At 40.1% G+C, this 19,375-nt stretch overlaps 1 protein-coding gene and 2 pseudogenes across 2 annotated transcripts; 1 reads left to right on the top strand and 2 right to left on the bottom strand.

Moving 5' to 3' along the window:
- Positions 1-159: 159 nt before the first annotated feature.
- On the bottom strand, positions 160-5,002 carry LOC133885021 (protein-lysine N-methyltransferase EFM3-like; annotated as a pseudogene).
- A 348-nt stretch (positions 5,003-5,350) lies between these two features.
- On the top strand, positions 5,351-9,322 carry LOC133884275 (uncharacterized). 2 transcript variants are annotated; one of them, XM_062323629.1, is made up of 5 exons: positions 5,351-5,418; positions 5,545-5,752; positions 6,298-6,742; positions 7,403-7,477; positions 8,603-9,322. In XM_062323629.1, exons 1-5 carry the CDS (start codon positions 5,353-5,355, stop codon positions 9,099-9,101), a joined length of 1,293 nt encoding a protein of 430 aa, XP_062179613.1. In that variant the 5' UTR covers positions 5,351-5,352; the 3' UTR covers positions 9,102-9,322. The 2 variants fall into 2 exon arrangements, with proteins under 2 accessions (XP_062179613.1, XP_062179614.1); XM_062323630.1 differs by having other exon boundaries at positions 8,606-9,322.
- A 1,004-nt stretch (positions 9,323-10,326) lies between these two features.
- LOC133885022 (uncharacterized) lies at positions 10,327-18,923 on the bottom strand (annotated as a pseudogene).
- Positions 18,924-19,375: the final 452 nt, after the last annotated feature.

Genomic DNA, 19,375 nt, shown 5'->3' on the forward strand with positions numbered 1-19,375 from the left:
TTGTTTTGAAATATAAAAAGAATTCTACTCTCTCGCATCAAAACAAAGTATAAAATAACATCAAGGAAGCATTTGACATTCAGACGATATGATTGATGTTCTTACTACGAGAGTTGAATGATGAATACTTCAAAAGGGTAGATGAACTTTTTCGATGTTCTACGACAATTATGTAATTTTAAGAAGTTGTACACTTGATCTATCATATGACAGCATGTAAGGGAGAAAATTTGAAGGAGCCGCTGCTGGTAATGTTCAAAACAGAGACAGCTTGGCGTCAGCAGCTGCTTTGGCAAAGCAATTGAAAGTGTCCACGTTTCGAACAACTGGGCAATATAGGCGACAGGACCTTCTGTTACAAATATATCGCCAGTTTTCCCGTCGGTTTTCCCCTGTCTACCACCTCCTCTCAACAACATTGAGAGTACGCCAATGAGATGTGGCACGCAGACCTAGGGGTGGAGCTAGGCCTGACTCGGGCCGTGTCTAGGGTTGAACACAGGTCACGGCCGATGGCTCGTAGGAGTTACAGGAAAACAAGGGTAGAATACGGGTCGCGACCTAGGCCACGCCCCAGGTGCCCCGGTGGGAGCTCTACCCCTACGCAGACCGGATCGTAAATAATATCTGCACCAAGACTGGCAAAGGAGACAGATGTTAGATGAAAGAAAGGAAGCATGAACAACAGTGACACATTCGGTAACCCACTTTACAAGATAATTCTTATTTGATCAAACAGGTTACCACATTTTACAATGTATGCCATGCATTTGGCAGGAGTGGGATGCCACCAACTCCACAACACAAGATTTGCATGAATTCTACATATGGTTTCCAACAAGTACAGAATCATTGAGTGGGCAACTAACACACTGATCAGGCCTAAACAAGTTTATGGCATGTTTAGCATTTAACAGGTAAACAGAAAGATACCAACTGAGCTTAAAATATAAAACCAAAACATATCCAACTAAAACATGTTTCTGCCTAAAATGGAAAAAGGAGGGAGTGTCTTTTTAAGTTCGGTTCATATCTTTTTAAGTTTATAACATTAAACAAGTTATAAACTTGTAGTATCGGTTACAGATTTAGTTATCAGATTAATATTTATTACTTGTTGAAAAAAGATGTAAGTTTATGCAAGTGTTGTTGCTGAAGGCCAGGGGGTTATAAACATCTTATTGCAATTAAAAAAAAAATCATACTACAGCACCACATGTCCACACAAAAAGTCCATTATAAATTCTAATTGTCACACTAAGGGCATGTTTGGAAACTTTGCTGAGTTTGCCTCGCCTAGCCTGCGCGAGCAAACCTTGCCTTGCCAGCGCCGGCGAGCCAGATTGGCTCTCTTGTGGAAGCAAGCAAAAAGCTTACCGACGCAAACCCCGAGGTAAACTCGCCAGCGAACCAAACGAGCGGAAGCTTACCCAGCCGGGCAAAGCAAGCGTGGGCAAGGGTTGCAAACACGCCCTAAGCTACCGAATTGTACAGCATGAATCTTTAACTATTTTCAGGTTTAAACAGATCAGAAATGTTTCAGGAGGTTCACAGCTTAACAAAATAATTTTACTGAATGAGCACCGTTCATCACAGCTTTTACGAGACGCTTCTTCAGATCTATGCTCTCAACGGTTGATATTTTGTATACCATATTTACCAGTTGTTAAACAACTTACTCTACAAGACTGGCATATCAGGATTCAGGAGCTGGATGAAACAGTGAAAATCCAAATTCATATAAATACCGCGGTTCATGGTTTCCATGATTATGATTATGTGTAAAAGCTGCAACAGTAAAAAAGAAATATTGCAAAAAAATATTACTATACTCACACTATCTGACTGGTAGCCATATAAATCGCTTTCAGACACTTCTTCCCAGAAAAGAAGAAGTGTCTGAAAGCGATTTCTAACATCTGATATTTGCACTCTACTTGCATGCCAGAACATTTTGTCGTTAATTTCAATCTAACAACACATTTATTGAAAGCTCAACGAGAGCCATTTGATTCAACACTGGCATGTTGGTTACGTACCACCAGTAAAGAGAGAGAAAAGAATCCACACACAATATGCTGATTTATACAAGGAAACTGACCGACCTTATTCGTGCTTTCTTTTAGTAGTTTAGAATCTTCCTGCTCAATGCATAATTTATTCAGTTCCATGTTTTCCTTCATGTTTCTTAGTGTAGATGCATCACCATCAGTGAGAATAACCTGCATCATCATAAATGAATTGTGCATGACATATATTTTCCAACTAATCTTTGACTTCTGAAGAAATGTGCGAACATAGTTGGGCTAAACAATTCATGCCTAATTATCATTCTTAGCTTCACAGACAGTCAAAATTAAACAGTTAAATATGTACATTAGCATTTCTGCAGTTCCACTTCACCAAGTTAGTTCATTAGGAAAAAACTATGTTTCACTTTTCGGCACATAAATAATCTGCTAATCATTTACTTGAATGGAGTGATATCATAAACATACATACTTAGAGGCACCGACATAGTTAAGACAGACACCGACCAAACCAACACCAGAACCTAGCTGCTTATGATGCAAAGTTGCAACCATTAGAACAATAATCACATTTAAGCAATCCCAAGAATACTCGGTCTGAAGCATCATTACCTTTGATATAATACCCTCAATGAATAAGAGTGAAATCAATTCAGGCACATGAGCATACACTAAATTAGCGACAGCAAACACCACCACCTATCTAACTACCCAAGGAAAAATATCTAGATTTTTTTCTCGAACATGCTTGAGGACTGAGTGTCATATATATCTACTTTATTTTGCACAAAATGAACAAGTGTGTGTTTCTCAAGTAACTTGCCATTATTAACACTTAGTCTGTACTACTATGTATAAGAAAAAAATGTTTTCATCAGGATGCAGCCCACTTAACGCACGTTTACAAATAAAGGATCAAATAGAGGTGCAAACGACATATAATGACATGTACATAAACACTAACACTCCTATAAAATCTCAATTAGCCTCATACCAAACAAAGGAAAAAGAGTTGCTACTCATAGGATTCTTTACAATAAGTATAGGGATGCTAAATCCGTATTACTATTTGACATAACTAAAATATTGAAGGGTGGCTATGCAGGAGCTAAACATGTTTATGTAAATATTCTAATATGAGTCTACATTATTCATGTTTCTCATTTTAATAGCAAAACTAATTACTTTACCTCAAAGCAACAACTTTTGTAGATTTTTTTTGGGTTTGAAAGAATAAACTCGGACAAGAATAAACTCAATGGCCAAAGGAGCACCTGAAATAGTATAATATCCAGAACATAAATCAATAACATATGAAAATGATTTAATAGAATATCTAGACACACAACACTTCAGTGTTTAATGGCATCATACCCTGTATCACCTTCAAGCATATTAGACGAACATGATAATCGAGCAACCACGCTTACTAGCCTTGGGGAAATATCATCATCTATATATACAAGGGTGTCATTGTATACCATTATAATTAATAACATGATGAGGATATTTTTCTGATGAAAGAGTTTGAATTGAGTACTCATATGTAGAAGAAATAAAAGATATATATTTGTAGATATGATTTTCTGTATTTATCAATGAATCTTTTTGCATGCAGCATGAATTATTTGAGTATACAATGTCAACGATTATCAATTATCGAGATATATTACAAAATAAAATCCACATACTTCTTTTGTTAACATATGCTAAGCAAATTCCTCATAAAGTTCATCAATGACATCGTCTGATGATGATTCAACCACAGATATAATTCTTTTAAGAATATTTGTTGTGTAGGTACAGTTTTGGCATCCCTTTATCTGCATCAGTATAAAACGGAAAGGCCATAGGCAATAAAACTTATAACAACACTATTCTAATATTTTATTAAGACGATTACATGTTGATTTTCTTACAAAATATATAAGTTGGTTGTGTAGTTGAATAAATTTTGTGAGATAATAACAAAATATAGCATTTACATTATGGTTAGTACGACTCCCCACAATAAATTTCTGGACATGTGGTGTGATAGAACCACCTCCAGCTTTTCTGCACAAAACAAATGCAAAAAAACAAATTTAAATAAATATATATCAACATATAGTTTTTGAAAAGAAATCGGAAACAAATAACTTTGTCTCCTTTGAACTTTTAGCGTATTCATGTGTGGGTTCATGCCACTGCCACATATTTCCCCCTAATTTGTGGCTTGCCAAACGTTTTCGTGGCTGGCTAATCAATTGTTGTAGGTCACTCAAACATTGTCATGGATTGCATCTATGAGGTTGGCAAAGCACTAAGGAAGTGTGACACTTCACATCTGTGGCTGGAACCAAATGGCGACCTATTAAAGTTAAACTTGCCTATCAGCGAAGCAGATTATGAAGCAAACAAGGCAAAATCTATACAATTGCATGACCTACAGGTTCACTGGGTTCTTACTAGTCCATTGTAGCTGTAGATCAACCTAGAATAGGCGACGAAAAAAGCAGAGATAGTCCACCAATACCAGCATTACAGGCAGCCTATCCAGCATCCGAACCAAAGGCTGTACCAATTCGATCGCTACTGTTTCCTGAACCACCAATCGATCGGGAGAGGGCACCACAGAGCTAAAGATCTCTGAGTGCCACTGTGAGTATGATTGCTAATGGGTGGGGCGTACCTTGCAAAGGTGAGGGTGCAGGCAGGCGGCTCCACGGTGAGGAACACGAGCTTCAGGTAGAGCCATCGGCGACTGGATGAGCTTATGCTGATTTTGAGATGCGCTCGGGGATGGGACAAACTGAGCACGCGCGGGAGGCCACCCGACGGCGGTGGTGGCGGTACCCTTTTTTGCACAGTTTCGAGATAGGACTGTTAAGAAACCTAGAGTTTTACAAGTGGACTCGTCTTGATCTCTTAAAAGATTTGATTCTATTTTTTAGGTGTTTTTGGCACTATAAATACAGGGGTGAACCCCTCATTGTATAAGATAGATGAGTAAAGAAGAGAAAGTTTTTTTCCTACATTGTGTCTCCTTTGTGTGATTATTTTCCTGAGGGATCTCTGGACTACACTGGTAGCAGTAGTTCCTCAACACGTTATCAACATGAACCTTTGCCGGAGACTGTCGGTGGATGAACACCGCAAGCGGGGATCCTGAGTGAGCCCCTTTGAGATTCGGCTGGGGGGCTGATTCTGGATCTACCTCGTACGTGGGTTTAATGCGAATGTGTGAGATGTAGGCGGGACGGAAGATCGTTTGCTAGTAGGAGTAAATGCTCAAGGAATTTTAGACAGGTTTGGACCGCACGGAGCGTAATACCCTACTCCGATGGTGGGCGACCTTTCCCTCCTCGCCTTCCCCGCCGCCTCTCCCATCGTCTTTCCTCCATCCAAGGTATTCCTGACCTCCTCCTGCGCGGAATTGGCCCCGGGCCGCGTTCAATTGTGGCTCCGGGTTGGGTTCAGTTGCTGCGGCAGTTATCGTGGCTGGCTCCATATGGCTTCTGACTTGGTGATGCAGGAGCTCCATGGCGTGCTGCCGTTCCAGGGGAAGAGGCAGCAGGACGCTGCAAAAGGCGCTGCGATACAGCTCTGCACGCGGCAGCAGCAGCTCGAGGGGACGCCTTACCAGGGGCAGCCCGTGCAAATGATGGTGACCGGCCATGGGCAGGCCGCCGCCTACCAGGCCTTCGCGATGCCCGACAAGCCTACCCTCTTAGACGTGCAAGGTTCGTGAATTGTGATTCTTATGTTCTCTCTTGCCATTTTGCAAATGTGCTGTTGCATGTTACTACTATGTATGTTCGTCTTCATCATGTGTTGCGGCAGTAGTATGCTCAAGGGGTGATTTGCGCATGAGCTTTGGCGTTTCCACAATTGAATGTTCTTTCACGGCTCCAGATTATGAGCCTAGGACTTTGAGTAAAGTGCAGCGTATTCTCTATGCAAACAAACCTGCTAATGAAACCTGTGAAACAAAAAAGAAAGGTGCTTTCTCATTGATAGAAATAGAAGTGATGACATGCATGACCCTTAGCTTGGCTCTACAAGAGGAACTAATAGACATTGATGGCTATCTTCCATGTTGCACAAATTAGGTTCTCGTACGATGCTTGTCCACTTGTCCATGCTATGCCACGCTTATTTGAACACTCACATCCCTTCAATTCATAGTAGCACAGTCCAAAATTTGCGAGCGGCGTGTTTAAAATTATCTTACGGCCTCTTATGAGTCTCATCATCTCATGTTCTCATGTTAATCTCTTTGGAACAGATTCTCACCCTGACTTGGTTCGACTTAGCCTTGGGATTGCTGAGCAATGTGCAAGGCAAGAGAAAATTCTCAAGTTTCTAATGTCAGGGTCCGACGTGAAAGAACTTGACGAATCCGTGCTAGCTGAATTCACTGGACATCAGACTCTGGCAATCAACATTGGAAGTCAGCCATATATGCTGGATGATAAGTTATCTATCCATGACTTTGGGTTGGATGAGCCCCAACAGTATCTGCCGGAAAAACAACTTGTCATCCCTGATCCTCTTGTGGACTTTGTTCAGTCCCATGGTTCTGCTCTTACTATTGATCAAAATGGCCGGGTCCTATTCGCTGGCAATGGCAATGAGATGAGAGACTTACTCTCAGTTTTCCTAGAGTTCAACATGTCAAAACGAGAATCAAGTGGCTGCAAGTCTGCATTTCTGGTCCCATACTTTAACAGGTGATACTGCGAAGCATCATTACTGAATGTTTATCTTTGAACTGCTATTTAAGAATTTGTCTAGTTTCATACCTGTGCATAATGTTGATAAGGTTGCAAATGGAGAGTATTTTTTGTAACTTTGCTTCTGATTGTTGCACAGTTTTTCTTTTCTTTTCTTTTTCTGTCAAAGATATTCAGTGGGAACTATTCCCTTGCTACAGCTTTCCTATTAATTATTTAGCGGATAGCAAGATGCTGTCAGCTAAATCTTCATTGGCTGCACACATGGCAATTTAGTAACCAGGCATTTACAGCCATGTCAGATTAATAGGATGCAAACTATATACATTCTCTTTTAAGAGAACCCATGGATGGAGTGGTATAGACCTACTGATCCCTGCATCAATTGATAACCAAGAAGTATGGACAGTAGCAATACAGAAGTAGGTAGTAAAAAATGCATGGAATATGGAAATATTTTGGTATTACCCTTCAATCTAGAAGATGCATTTCCTTTATGCCAATGATCTGTTTGTAAGTAAAAAACTAATATACATTGTCCTGGTTGCCATCTTTAAACTTTGTGGTTCATTCTTGTAGCAATAATGTAGTTATCCTTTATTATTACTAGTACTGTACATTTGTGTCGTTTACCTGACATGCACCTTTTTGAATCAGGAAAAGGCGTTCACGGGCTAACAGCCAAGTATCCAATTCAAAATTAGCAAGCACAACAGTTGATACTTCAAAAAGGTATTGCATTCATTTTGCTCCCTTTTCTGGAACTTCTTTGTTGTATGTTAGTTCATGTTGCTGCTTCTAAACATAGGCAATTATGGCAGCTTCCATGCTATTTTCTGACTTCGCTTATTATTTTAAAAGTCTTGACACCGAGTAATGCGATGCTTGGCAGGACAGCATAGATCCTGGAGTAGTTTCTAATTCTAAAGATATAATCTAATCATTTGCACCATAGACTAGGCACAAAAAGTATCTGGCTTTTTTAAATAATCTTAATGTTGTACATTACAAGCGGACATTCAAATTAAGAAATTTTATATGAAAATTAGCAAACACTAGAGGGAGGACCAGTTGCTGTTGAACATTTTTAAGCGGTTACAAAGTGAACCATGTTAGGGTAAACACTCGTCGGGAGGATAGCCGGGCGGCGTCGGCTGCTAGGGGAGGGATTAGATCATAGATTGGGGAGACTTAGAATATTGGGGGAGACTAGATTAATTCTTCTTGCTTGATTGATTAATCACGGCAGACGCCGTGTATATATAGCCGGCAAGTTGGCCTACAAAGACTCCATTCAAACCAACTTTATCTCTAATCTTATCTATAGTTTAAATCTAACTCTATCTCTTAATCTTACCTCTAATTCTCACCTGATTTAAACTATCCAAACTCTATCTTATCTCCTAAACCGAACCTGATTAGAACTAACAAACCAATAACCTGCTACGGTACTGCAGCTAATGTTCGCTCGAGTGAACAGTAATTCCTGCATCTAGCAAACCAACTGTTTTAAAATTTTATTCATCTTTATCTACTGTGATCATTTTACTAGCTGGTACCAAGGTTTTGTTTCATGCACCAACTAGTATGGTCGTTATACCAGTAGCACATGAAAGACATTGTCCTCCCATCATTTGTACATTGTTTTGGGCCTAACCAATTGCGTTAAGAGACCTTATTTGGAAAGCCATCATTTAGCCTTAAATCTGGCATGTTCAGAATGATTCTTTAACTATATATGCAGTAACTTTTGGACATTCAACTTTATGCTATGCTACATTCAAATTGCTGTTTGGACCTTTTCAAACAAGAGCCAAGATCATTTTTCATGTATCAGTATGTTTTTTTTATGTGCAGCAGTGATGTGAAGTCAAAATCTGCATCAAAGAAGAAACAGAGAGGGAAAAACATCAAAGAACGTGACTTGTATCAGAATAACTACGTACATGCTAGCGAAGCATTTTTATCCATCCTACTGGAAAAGGACAAAAGCACCTCGACAATTCTCTCATTGAAAAAGGCTGGTCCAGAGATCACTGAACTTTTGACACAATGCTCTATTGGCATTGCCGGAACTGGCTTGGCTATTCTTCTGTCAGTTGTGTGCAAGATGGCTATCGGCATGAGGACTCCTTTTGCTCCAGCTCGACTGCTGAGCACCAGTGTTGGATTTGGGCTCTTTTGGCTCTCCTGGGCGGTCAACGGATTGCGAGACACCATCGCCAGCATTTTCAGAAGCCCAAGTAACATGAACTTCGAGGAGGATGAGGTAGCAGTGAGAATACAAAAAAGCATGAACGAAATTCTCTTCAGAGCTGTAACTCTCTTGGCTATCACTGCATTGAAGTTTGCATGAGCAACTACCGTACTATTTTTAGTTTTTCCAACCCATCTGTGATATATAATTCACCTTTTTGGTTCAGTACAGTATTGTGGCAGTACTGCTTCTGTAGGACTAAGTTCCAAATGCCCAAATCATGATTCTCATTTCTAATTAATCTTGTAGGAAATGAGCTAAGTTGTAAATTGTACAGAATTTTACGGGGAGCTTGGTATACATGAAAGATGAATTCTGCTTGTCTCTGTGAACTTTGAATAATCCAATATCCAGAGCTTATTTATATTTTTATCAGACAGTCATATCCTAGCTACTTCACCTATTTTTCTAATTAATTGTTGTTTGATGTCAGCCAGAATTCCTGACGTTGTTTTGAAATATAAAAAGAATTCTACTCTCTCGCATCAAAACAAAGTATAAAATAACATCGAGGAAGCATTTGACATTCAGACGATATGATTGATGCTCTTACTACGAGAGTTGAATGATGAATACTTCAAAAGGGTAGATGAACTTTTTCGATGTTCTACGACAATTATGTAATTTTAAGAAGTTGTACACTTGATCTATCATATGACAGCATGTAAGGGAGAAAATTTGAAGGAGCCGCTGCTGGTAATGTTCAAAACAGAGACAGCTTGGCGTCAGCAGCTGCTTTGGCAAAGCAATTGAAAGTGTCCACGTTTCGAACAACTGGGCAATATAGGCGACAGGACCTTCTGTTACAAATATATCGCCAGTTTTCCCGTCGGTTTTCCCCTGTCTACCACCTCCTCTCAACAACATTGAGAGTACGCCAATGAGCTGTGGCACGCAGACCTAGGGGTGGAGCTAGGCCTGACTCGGGCCGTGTCTAGGGTTGAACACAGGTCACGGCCGATGGCTCGTAGGAGTTACAGGAAAACAAGGGTAGAATACGGGTCGCGACCTAGGCCACGCCCCAGGTGCCCCGGTGGGAGCTCTACCCCAACGCAGACCGGATCGTAAATAATATCTGCACCAAGACTGGCAAAGGAGACAGATGTTAGATGAAAGAAAGGAAGCATGAACAACAGTGACACATTGGGTAATCCATTTTACAAGATAATTCTTATTTGATCAAACAGGTTACCACATTTTACAATGTATGCCATGCATTTGGCAGGAGTGGGATGCCACCAACTCCACAACACAAGATTTGCATGAATTCTACATATGGTTTCCAACAAGTACAGAATCATTGAGTGGGCAACTAACACACTGATCAGGCCTAAACAAGTTTATGGCATGTTTAGCATTTAACAGGTAAACAGAAAGATACCAACTGAGCTTAAAATATAAAACCAAAACATATCCAACTAAAACATGTTTCTGCCTAAAATGGAAAAAGGAGGGAGTGTCTTTTTAAGTTCGGTTCATATCTTTTTAAGTTTATAACATTAAACAAGTTATAAACTTGTTTAATCGGTTACAGATTTAGTTATCAGATTAATATTTATTACTTGTTGAAAAAAGATGTAAGTTTATGCAAGTGTTGTTGCTGAAGGCCAGGGGGTTATAAACATCTTATTGCAATTAAAAAAAAAATCATACTACAGCACCACATGTCCACACCCAAAAAGTCCATTATAAATTCTAATTGGCACATTAAGAGCGTTTTTGGAAACTTTGCTGAGTTTGCCTTGCCTCGCCTGCGCGAGCAAGCCTTACCTTGCCAGCGCCAGCGAGCCAGATTAGCTCTCCAGTGGAAGCAAACAAAAAGCTTACCGACGCAAACCCCGAGGAAAACTCGCCAGCGAACCAAACGAGCGGAAGCTTGCCCAGCCGGGCATTAGAACAATAATCACATTTAAGCAATCCCAAGAATACTCGGTCTGAAGCATCATTACCTTTGATATAATACCCTCAATGAATAAGAGTGAAATCAATTCAGGCACATGAGCATACACTAAATTAGCTACAGCAAACACCACCACCTATCTAACTACCCAAGGAAAAATATCTAGATTTTTTTTCTCGAACATGCTTGAGGACTGAGTGTCATATATATCTACTTTATTTTGCACAAAATGAACAAGTGTGTGTTTCTCAAGTAACTTGCCATTATGAACACTTAGTCTGTACTACTATGTATAAGAAAAAAATGTTTTCATCAGGATGCAGCCCACTTAACGCATGTTTACAAATAAAGGATCAAATAGAGGTGCAAACGACATATAATGACATGTACATAAACACTAACACTCCTATAAAATCTCAATTAGCCTCATACCAAACAAAGGAAAAAGAGTTGCTACTCATAGGATTCTTTACAATAAGTATAGGGATGCTAAATCCGTATTACTATTTGACATAACTAAATTATTGAAGGGTGGCTATGCAGGAGCTAAACATGTTTATGTAAATATTCTAATATGAGTCTACATTATTCATGTTTCTCATTTTAATAGCAAAACTAATTACTTTACCTCAAAGCAACAACTTTTGTAGATTTTTTTTGGGTTTGAAAGAATAAACTCGGACAAGAATAAACTCAATGGCCAAAGGAGCACCTGAAATAGTATAATATCCAGAACATAAATCAATAACATATGAAAATGATTTAATAGAATATCTAGACACACAACACTTCAGTGTTTAATGGCATCATACCCTGTATCACCTTCAAGCATATTAGACGAACATGATAATCGAGCAACCACGCTTACTAGCCTTGGGGAAATATCATCATCTATATATACAAGGGTGTCATTGTATACCATTATAATTAATAACATGATGAGGATATTTTTCTGATGAAAGAGTTTGAATTGAGTACTCATATGTAGAAGAAATAAAAGATATATATTTGTAGATATGATTTTCTGTATTTATCAATGAATCTTTTTGCATGCAGCATGAATTATTTGAGTATACAATGCCAACGATTATCAATTATCGAGATATATTACAAAATAAAATCCACATACTTCTTTTGTTAACATATGCTAAGCAAATTCCTCATAAAGTTCATCAATGACATCGTCTGATGATAATTCAACCACAGATATAATTCTTTTAAGAATATTTGTTGTGTAGGTACAGTTTTGGCATCCCTTTATCTGCATCAGTATAAAACGGAAAGGCCATAGGCAATAAAACTTATAACAACACTATTCTAATATTTTATTAAGACGATTACATGTTGATTTTCTTACAAAATATATAAGTTGGTTGTGTAGTTGAATAAATTTTGTGAGATAATAACAAAATATAGCATTTACATTATGGTTAGTACGACTCCCCACAATAAATTTCTGGACATGTGGTGTGATAGAACCACCTCCAGCTTTTCTGCACAAAACAAATGCAAAAAAACAAATTTAAATAAATATATATCAACATATAGTTTTTGAAAAGAAATCGGAAACAAATAACTTTGTCTCCTTTGAACTTTTAGCGTATTCATGTGTGGGTTCATGCCACTGCCACATATTTCCCCCTAATTTGTGGCTTGCCAAACGTTTTCGTGGCTGGCTAATCAATTGTTGTAGGTCACTCAAACATTGTCATGGATTGCATCTATGAGGTTGGCAAAGCACTAAGGAAGTGTGACACTTCACATCTGTGGCTGGAACCAAATGGCGGCCTATTAAAGTTAAACTTGCCTATCAGCGAAGCAGATTATGAAGCAAACAAGGCAAAATCTATACAATTGCATGACCTACAGGTTCACTGGGTTCTTACTAGTCCATTGCAGCTGCAGATCAACCTAGAATAGGCGACGAAAAAAGCAGAGATAGTCCACCAATACTAGCATTACAGGCAGCCTATCCAGCATCCGAACCAAAGGCTGTACCAATTCGATCGCTACTGTTTCCTGAACCACCAATCGATCGGGAGAGGGCACCACAGAGCTAAAGATCTCTGAGTGCCGCTGTGAGTATGATTGCTAATGGGTGGGGCGTACCTTGCAAAGGTGAGGGTGCAGGCAGGCGGCTCCACGGTGAGGAACATGAGCTTCAGGTAGAGCCATCGGCGACTGGATGAGCTTATGCTGATTTTGAGATGCGCTCGGGGATGGGACAAATTGAGCACGCGCGGGAGGCCACCTGACGGCGGTGGTGGCGGTACCCTTTTTTGCACAGTTTTGAGATAGGACTGTTAAGAAACCTAGAGTTTTACAAGTGGACTCGTCTCGATCTCTTAAAAGATTTGATTCTATTTTTAGGTGTTTTTGGTACTATAAATACAGGGGTGAACCCCTCATTGTATAAGATAGATGAATAAAGAAGAGAAAGTTTTTTCCCTACATTGTGTCTCCTTTGTGTGATTATTTTCCTAAGGGATCTCTGGACTACACTGGTAGCAGTAGTTCCTCAACACGTTATCAACATGAACCTTTGCCGGAGACTGTCGGTGGATGAACACCGCAAGCGGGGATCCTGAGTGAGCCCATTTGAGATTCGGCTGGGGGGCTGATTCTGGATCTACCTCGTATGTGGGTTTAATGCGAATGTGTGAGATGTAGGCGGGACGGAAGATCGTCTGCTAGTAAGAGTAAATGCTCAAGGAATTTTAGACAGGTTCGGACCGCACGGAGCGTAATACCCTACTCCTGTGTGTATGATGTGCTATTAATGCTCTCCTACTCCTGTGTGTATGATGTGCTATTAATGCTCTGGGAATACCTTTCTCTAGATCTCTGTATTACAAGGTTTTTTTGTCTAAGTCTTGAGCTTCGGTCTTCAAGTGCCGATCTCTCTGAGTTTCTACTCGGCTTGGATCTCTCCGACCTTCAGCTGTGTGCTAGAGCTCTTCGGAAAGCTTGTCCTCTACGGAGTGCACCCCCCCCTTTTATCCTATCGGGGGAGGCTCAGCATGCTCAGAAACGAGGGCACGAGTTCCCATGATCCATAAATGGAAAGCAACCTTCATGGGGCTGCAGTTTGATGTTACAGGGGGTTGAAAATGTTTAGTAGATGCAGGGGGCCCACCGGGCAGCCGCCGAACTACCCCGCATGCCCTCTCAGTCAGAGCAGATCTGACACAGCAGGGGGGCAGGCGATATGCCTCGAGCCCAACGACGATATCTCCATGTCGTTTCCTTCATGGGCCTCGCAGGGTGACGTGCGATGGGACCCGTCTCATTAAATGTCCCCACGCCTTCCTGCCAGGCGGTGACAGGGACTGACGTACTCAGTACGACAGGCGTGAGGGGAGTGGTTGGAAGTGACAGGCCACGTTCCCTCTTAAATGCAGCATCGGGCCTAAATAAAAGAGAGGATTTTGGGAAAATATGCTGCACACCTCACCACATCAAACCAGTAGGATACAAGTGGGTCTTTGTTCATAAGAGGAACAAAAGGAATGAAATTGTGAGGTACAAAGCACGACTGATTGCACAAGGTTTCACTCAACGACCAGGCGTTGATTATGGAGAAACCTATTCCCTGGTCATGTGTGGCATTATCTTTAGATATTTGATCTCAATGGTAGTCAACCTGGAGTTAAAAATGAAATTGATGGATGTTGTGACTGCATATCTTTATAAGAGCCTTGATTCAGACATTTATATGAAGATACCTGAAGGAATACCATTGCCAAATCAGGACAGACGAAATATCACCTTTATAGCATACAACTGAAGAAGTCGCTATATGAGTTGAAACAGTCTGGTAGAATGTGGTACAATCGTTTGAGTGAATTTCTTGAAAAATGAGACTACACAAATAGCACAGATTGTTCTTGTGTATTCATAAGAAGGTCCCGCAATAGATTTTGTATAATATCTGTATATGTAGATGATCTGAATATCAAGAAGAAATTGAGGAAGTAAGCTCGTACTTGAAGTCTGAATTTGAAATGAAAGATTTGGGTAAAACCAAGTTTTGCTTAGGCCTACAGCTAGAGCATGTGGCAGATGAAGTTTTTGTATATCAGTCAAACTACACTTAGAATGTGTTAGAGCAATTTGATTTTGAAAAATCATTTCCCGCTAAAACCCTATAGTCGGAAGGTCATTGAATGCAGATCAAGATCCCTATAGACCTAGAGAAGAGGGGGATGAAGTATTTGGACCGGAGTTCCCATACTTAAGTGCAATAGCTGTGCTGATGTATTTGGCTAATTGTACTAGGCCAGATATAGCGTTTGCAGTAAACCCACTTGCACGATACAGTGAAGGATATTCTGCGTTACTTGCAAGGTAGCAAAGATCTGGATCTGTTCTACAGAAAGAATCATGATCTAAGTCTTGTTGGATACGCAGATGCTGGGTATTTGTCATACATGCATATAGCGAAATCACAGACTAGCTATGTTTTCCTATGTGGTGGAACTGCAATATTCTAGAAATCATCAAAGCAAAGTTTTGTATCTACTTCGATGAACCACTCGGAAATAATAGCTTTATATGAAGCCGCACGGGAATGCGCATGGCTTAAAAGAGTGATAAATCATATCTAACAGTCATGTGGTTTGAACACTACTAACTCCCTCACCATTATCTATGAAAATAATACTTCATATGTTGCACAAGTGCGATTAGGATATGTGAAAAGTAACTTAACAAAGCATATTAACCCAAGTTCTTTTATGCTCACGAATTGCATAAGATGAATGAAATAAAGGTAATATATCCCAAATCATGTGAAAATCTTATAAATTTATTCACTAAGTCTCTCTCTGCATCTAGTTTTGAAAGATGTGTTCGTGGCATTGGGATGATGAGGCTTAAAGAGTTGCACATTTCAGAGGGAGAATTTTCACATAATACCAATACAAGAAATTAAATCTTAGTCAAGAAGATTAAGTCCCAAAGTTAATCATGAAGATTATATGAAATATTTTGGGTGGATTGTACTCTTTTCCTCTTAAATGAGTTTTCCTGAAGTTTCTCACGATAAGGTTTTTAATGATGTAATTTGTGTGACCATATCGCGAGCTATATACTCTTTCTCCTAATTTTTTCACTGGTTTTTTAGGGAGTTTTGATAAGACATATGCATTTCGTGAGAAGTGTCCAAGGGGAAGTGTTAAGAAACCTGGGATTTTACAACTAATTGTGGACTTGTATCGATATCTTGAAAGATTCGATTCTATTTCTTAGAGGTTTTTGACACTATAAATATAGGGGTGGATCCCTCATTGTATAAGATACTACCTTCATTCTCTTTTAGATGTTATTATAGCATTCGATACACAGAATAAGGTTATAATAAATTCTTTCATACACGACATGTTTACCCTCTCGATTTCTTCAACATTCAATCAATGACACATAAGTCACCAATCCACCACACTCATTGAATTGAAACTACAACACTTTCTAATAGCCTTTAATATAGTCACTCTAGTAAAATACTATCTTAAAAACCTAAAATGACATCTATTTAAGACCAAAATCAAATTCCTAAAACGACATCTATTTGAGAACAGAGGTAGTAGATGAATAAAGAAGAGAAACTTTTCCACTACATTGTGTCTTTTTTATATGATTATTTTCTTGAGGGATTTTTAGACTATACAGGTAGCAGTGGTTCCTCAATAGGGACAAGGATGATGGGAAACAACACAACTACAGAACCGCTTTATGGGCCGTCTTACTCAAATGGTAAAATTGGGCCCATTGGTGCATAAAAAAGAACTCCTACCTTATTTTGAAAAAACAAACCTTTTCCAAAAACAGAATTACAAAAAGGAAATCAATTGGTTTTCCCACTTTAGTAGGTATTAGGAAGGGCTGCAGCGAGGACAACCATATTCTAGGTAGTGAACAGGAGCGTGGATGCATGCGTGGGAAGGGAGGGGAGCGATCGTCAGAGTCTTGGAGAGGAAGATATCATAAGAGTGATGATAGGCAAGCCCAGCAAGGAGAGGACATACAAGGTGGACGATGAGCAGTTTGGACATCGGAAGAGGTAGGCTACACTGCTAGTTGCCCCAAACACACCAAAGTTCCTTGCATTAATGACATCAATGTGTGACATAGTGCATGTTTGGTAGAGCTTTCTGATCAATTTTTTAAGTGAAATTAGTAAGAGCTTTGCTAAACGATCGTTTGTAATTTTCACTAGAGAATTACTTTCAGTCATATAATCATTTTTCTTAGAAAATTTAGATCAAGGGGAGCTCTACCAAATAGACCTATAGTAACACACTAAATCGTTGCTATGGGTGAAAAGTTGTAGGATCAATGACTTTAGTATTAGATTAATGTGATTTTGGTGATTAATATCAATATAGTCAATATGACTAATATAGTTGGCTAGTATGCAAGGTTCAGTTTTATGGATGCTATATGATATTCTTGGGGGTGTCAAACATCTCAAAGAATTGTAATTTAAGGTCAAAGAATATCTTTGTGAAGATATAAGGACATATTGAGGACTTGATTAGTGTTGGTTTAGGTCTAGTGTATATCTAGCTAGATGATTAGTCTAGAGTTGGATCAAGTGAGTAATACATACTTGTTGCTCTTGGTGTTTGCTGACACCTAGATGGTTGACGACGTTTGTGTCTTGCGAGACCCTTCGAGAAGATTGTGGAGTGATTGCAAGCTTTTTCAATGGTTAGAGTGCACCATGTTAGAGCGGCAAATCACCACCTTAGTGGTGACTACGGTGAGTTTCTGAGAGAGATTTAGTAGTTTTCCCACTAGTGTGTGGGGAGCTCTAATAGCTATCCATGGAGTTAGCTGATTGAGGAGCTTAGCTCTTACGAGGGGCTTCAATGTGGACTAGGGGTGATCAAAAACTCACCAATACTATGAGAAAAAGTTGGTGTGCTGAGTTTGCATTCTTTTTACCTTTTACATTTTGTATTTACTTATTGCACCGTTTTACCTTCCGTATTTAACTTTTCTAGAACTACCATATGTAGTTGATAGGATTAGTTTCTAGGATGTAAAACTTTATAAGATGAAGTAGAAACACTAGATAAATCTAAAATATTCTTAGATAAAAATTAATTTAGATTTTGTCGAAATTGATTCTTAATTTTAAACTCCTAATTCAACCCCTTTTAAACATCACCGGTCCTTACAAGAGTAAAAGTAAAATGCCAATTACAGGTACAATCACGAGAAATCTACCGCAAACTGGGATCCACTTCCATTGCCTTCAATTTATCGGAAAATCGCCATTCAGACACCGCCCGGATGCTTCCGGCCGCAATGTCTGAAATTCTGAAACACGCACGACACATTTCCCCACAGCAAGAGTAGGCATCGATATATACAAGCCTGATTCATATTTCCTAACTTACTAATTCAACAAAGCCAGCATTTGTAACCACTCTTTTTCTGACGCTGAAAAATCAACCAAAACTCTTTTGGACTTTTTCAGCAGTTAGCTTCGTGCCTAAGTACGCACGTTTCTAGACATAGCTTAATTTACGTGATGATCGATCTGATCGACCCGTGCCGGTCGTCTTACACAGTGGTCTACTCCACTTTAACAATCTGCTAGCTACTACATGTTCACACGACAGAAAGAGTCGCACAATGATCGATTCGATGGATCCAAGCAATTAACCTGCTCCACAGATTGGAGCCTATAAATACCAGCTCATCGATCGTCGATCGGTCATCAAAGCAAACACAGATCCAGCTCAAATCGATCACTAATCCGTGACCGCCCTCTTCCGAGAAGTAGAAGCGGTGAAATCCAAGATGCGGCGAGGCGCCAACGACGGCAATGGTGGTGCACGCGTAGCTGTGGACAGTGAAATTCGTGTGCAGAGGGTGGAGCGGATCGCCGTCCATGCCCCTGGCGTCTTCGTGCTGCCTCCGCCGGGCGAGGCCGGCGGCCGGGGTCCTCCAGCCGGCGCCGGCGCCAAGCTGGCGGTGCCGGACGTGAACGAGCTGGCTGCTGATTTCATCCGGAGGAAGAAGGCGGAGTTCCTGGGGGGGCGGCGATCATATCCGGGCCAAAGGCCATGAGCGTTTGATCGAACATTGCATGCATGAACGCATGCACATCCTGACGTCATGCAGATATATAGTTCATAGCGATCATGGAAATAAGTGCGTTGTCATGTACGTTAAACCTGGTTGAGTGTCGTACGACACTACCGGAGACAGCTTCTTTGCCGAGTGCCTCAGGCACTCGGCAAAGGACGATATACACTCGGCAAAGGCTTTGCCGAGTGCTACACTCGGCAAAGGACGCTCGGTAAAAAATTTATCGGCAAAGATCTCTTTGCCGAGTGCACTTTATCGGGCACTCGGCAAAGGCTTTGCCGAGTGCAATGCCATGACACTCGGCAAACAGGCCATCTTTGCCGAGTGCCTGTGAATCAAACACTCGGCAAACAGGCCATCTTTGCCGAGT

Source organism: Phragmites australis, chromosome 11 (genome assembly GCF_958298935.1).
Source record: "Phragmites australis chromosome 11, lpPhrAust1.1, whole genome shotgun sequence".
NCBI lineage: Eukaryota > Viridiplantae > Streptophyta > Magnoliopsida > Poales > Poaceae > Phragmites > Phragmites australis.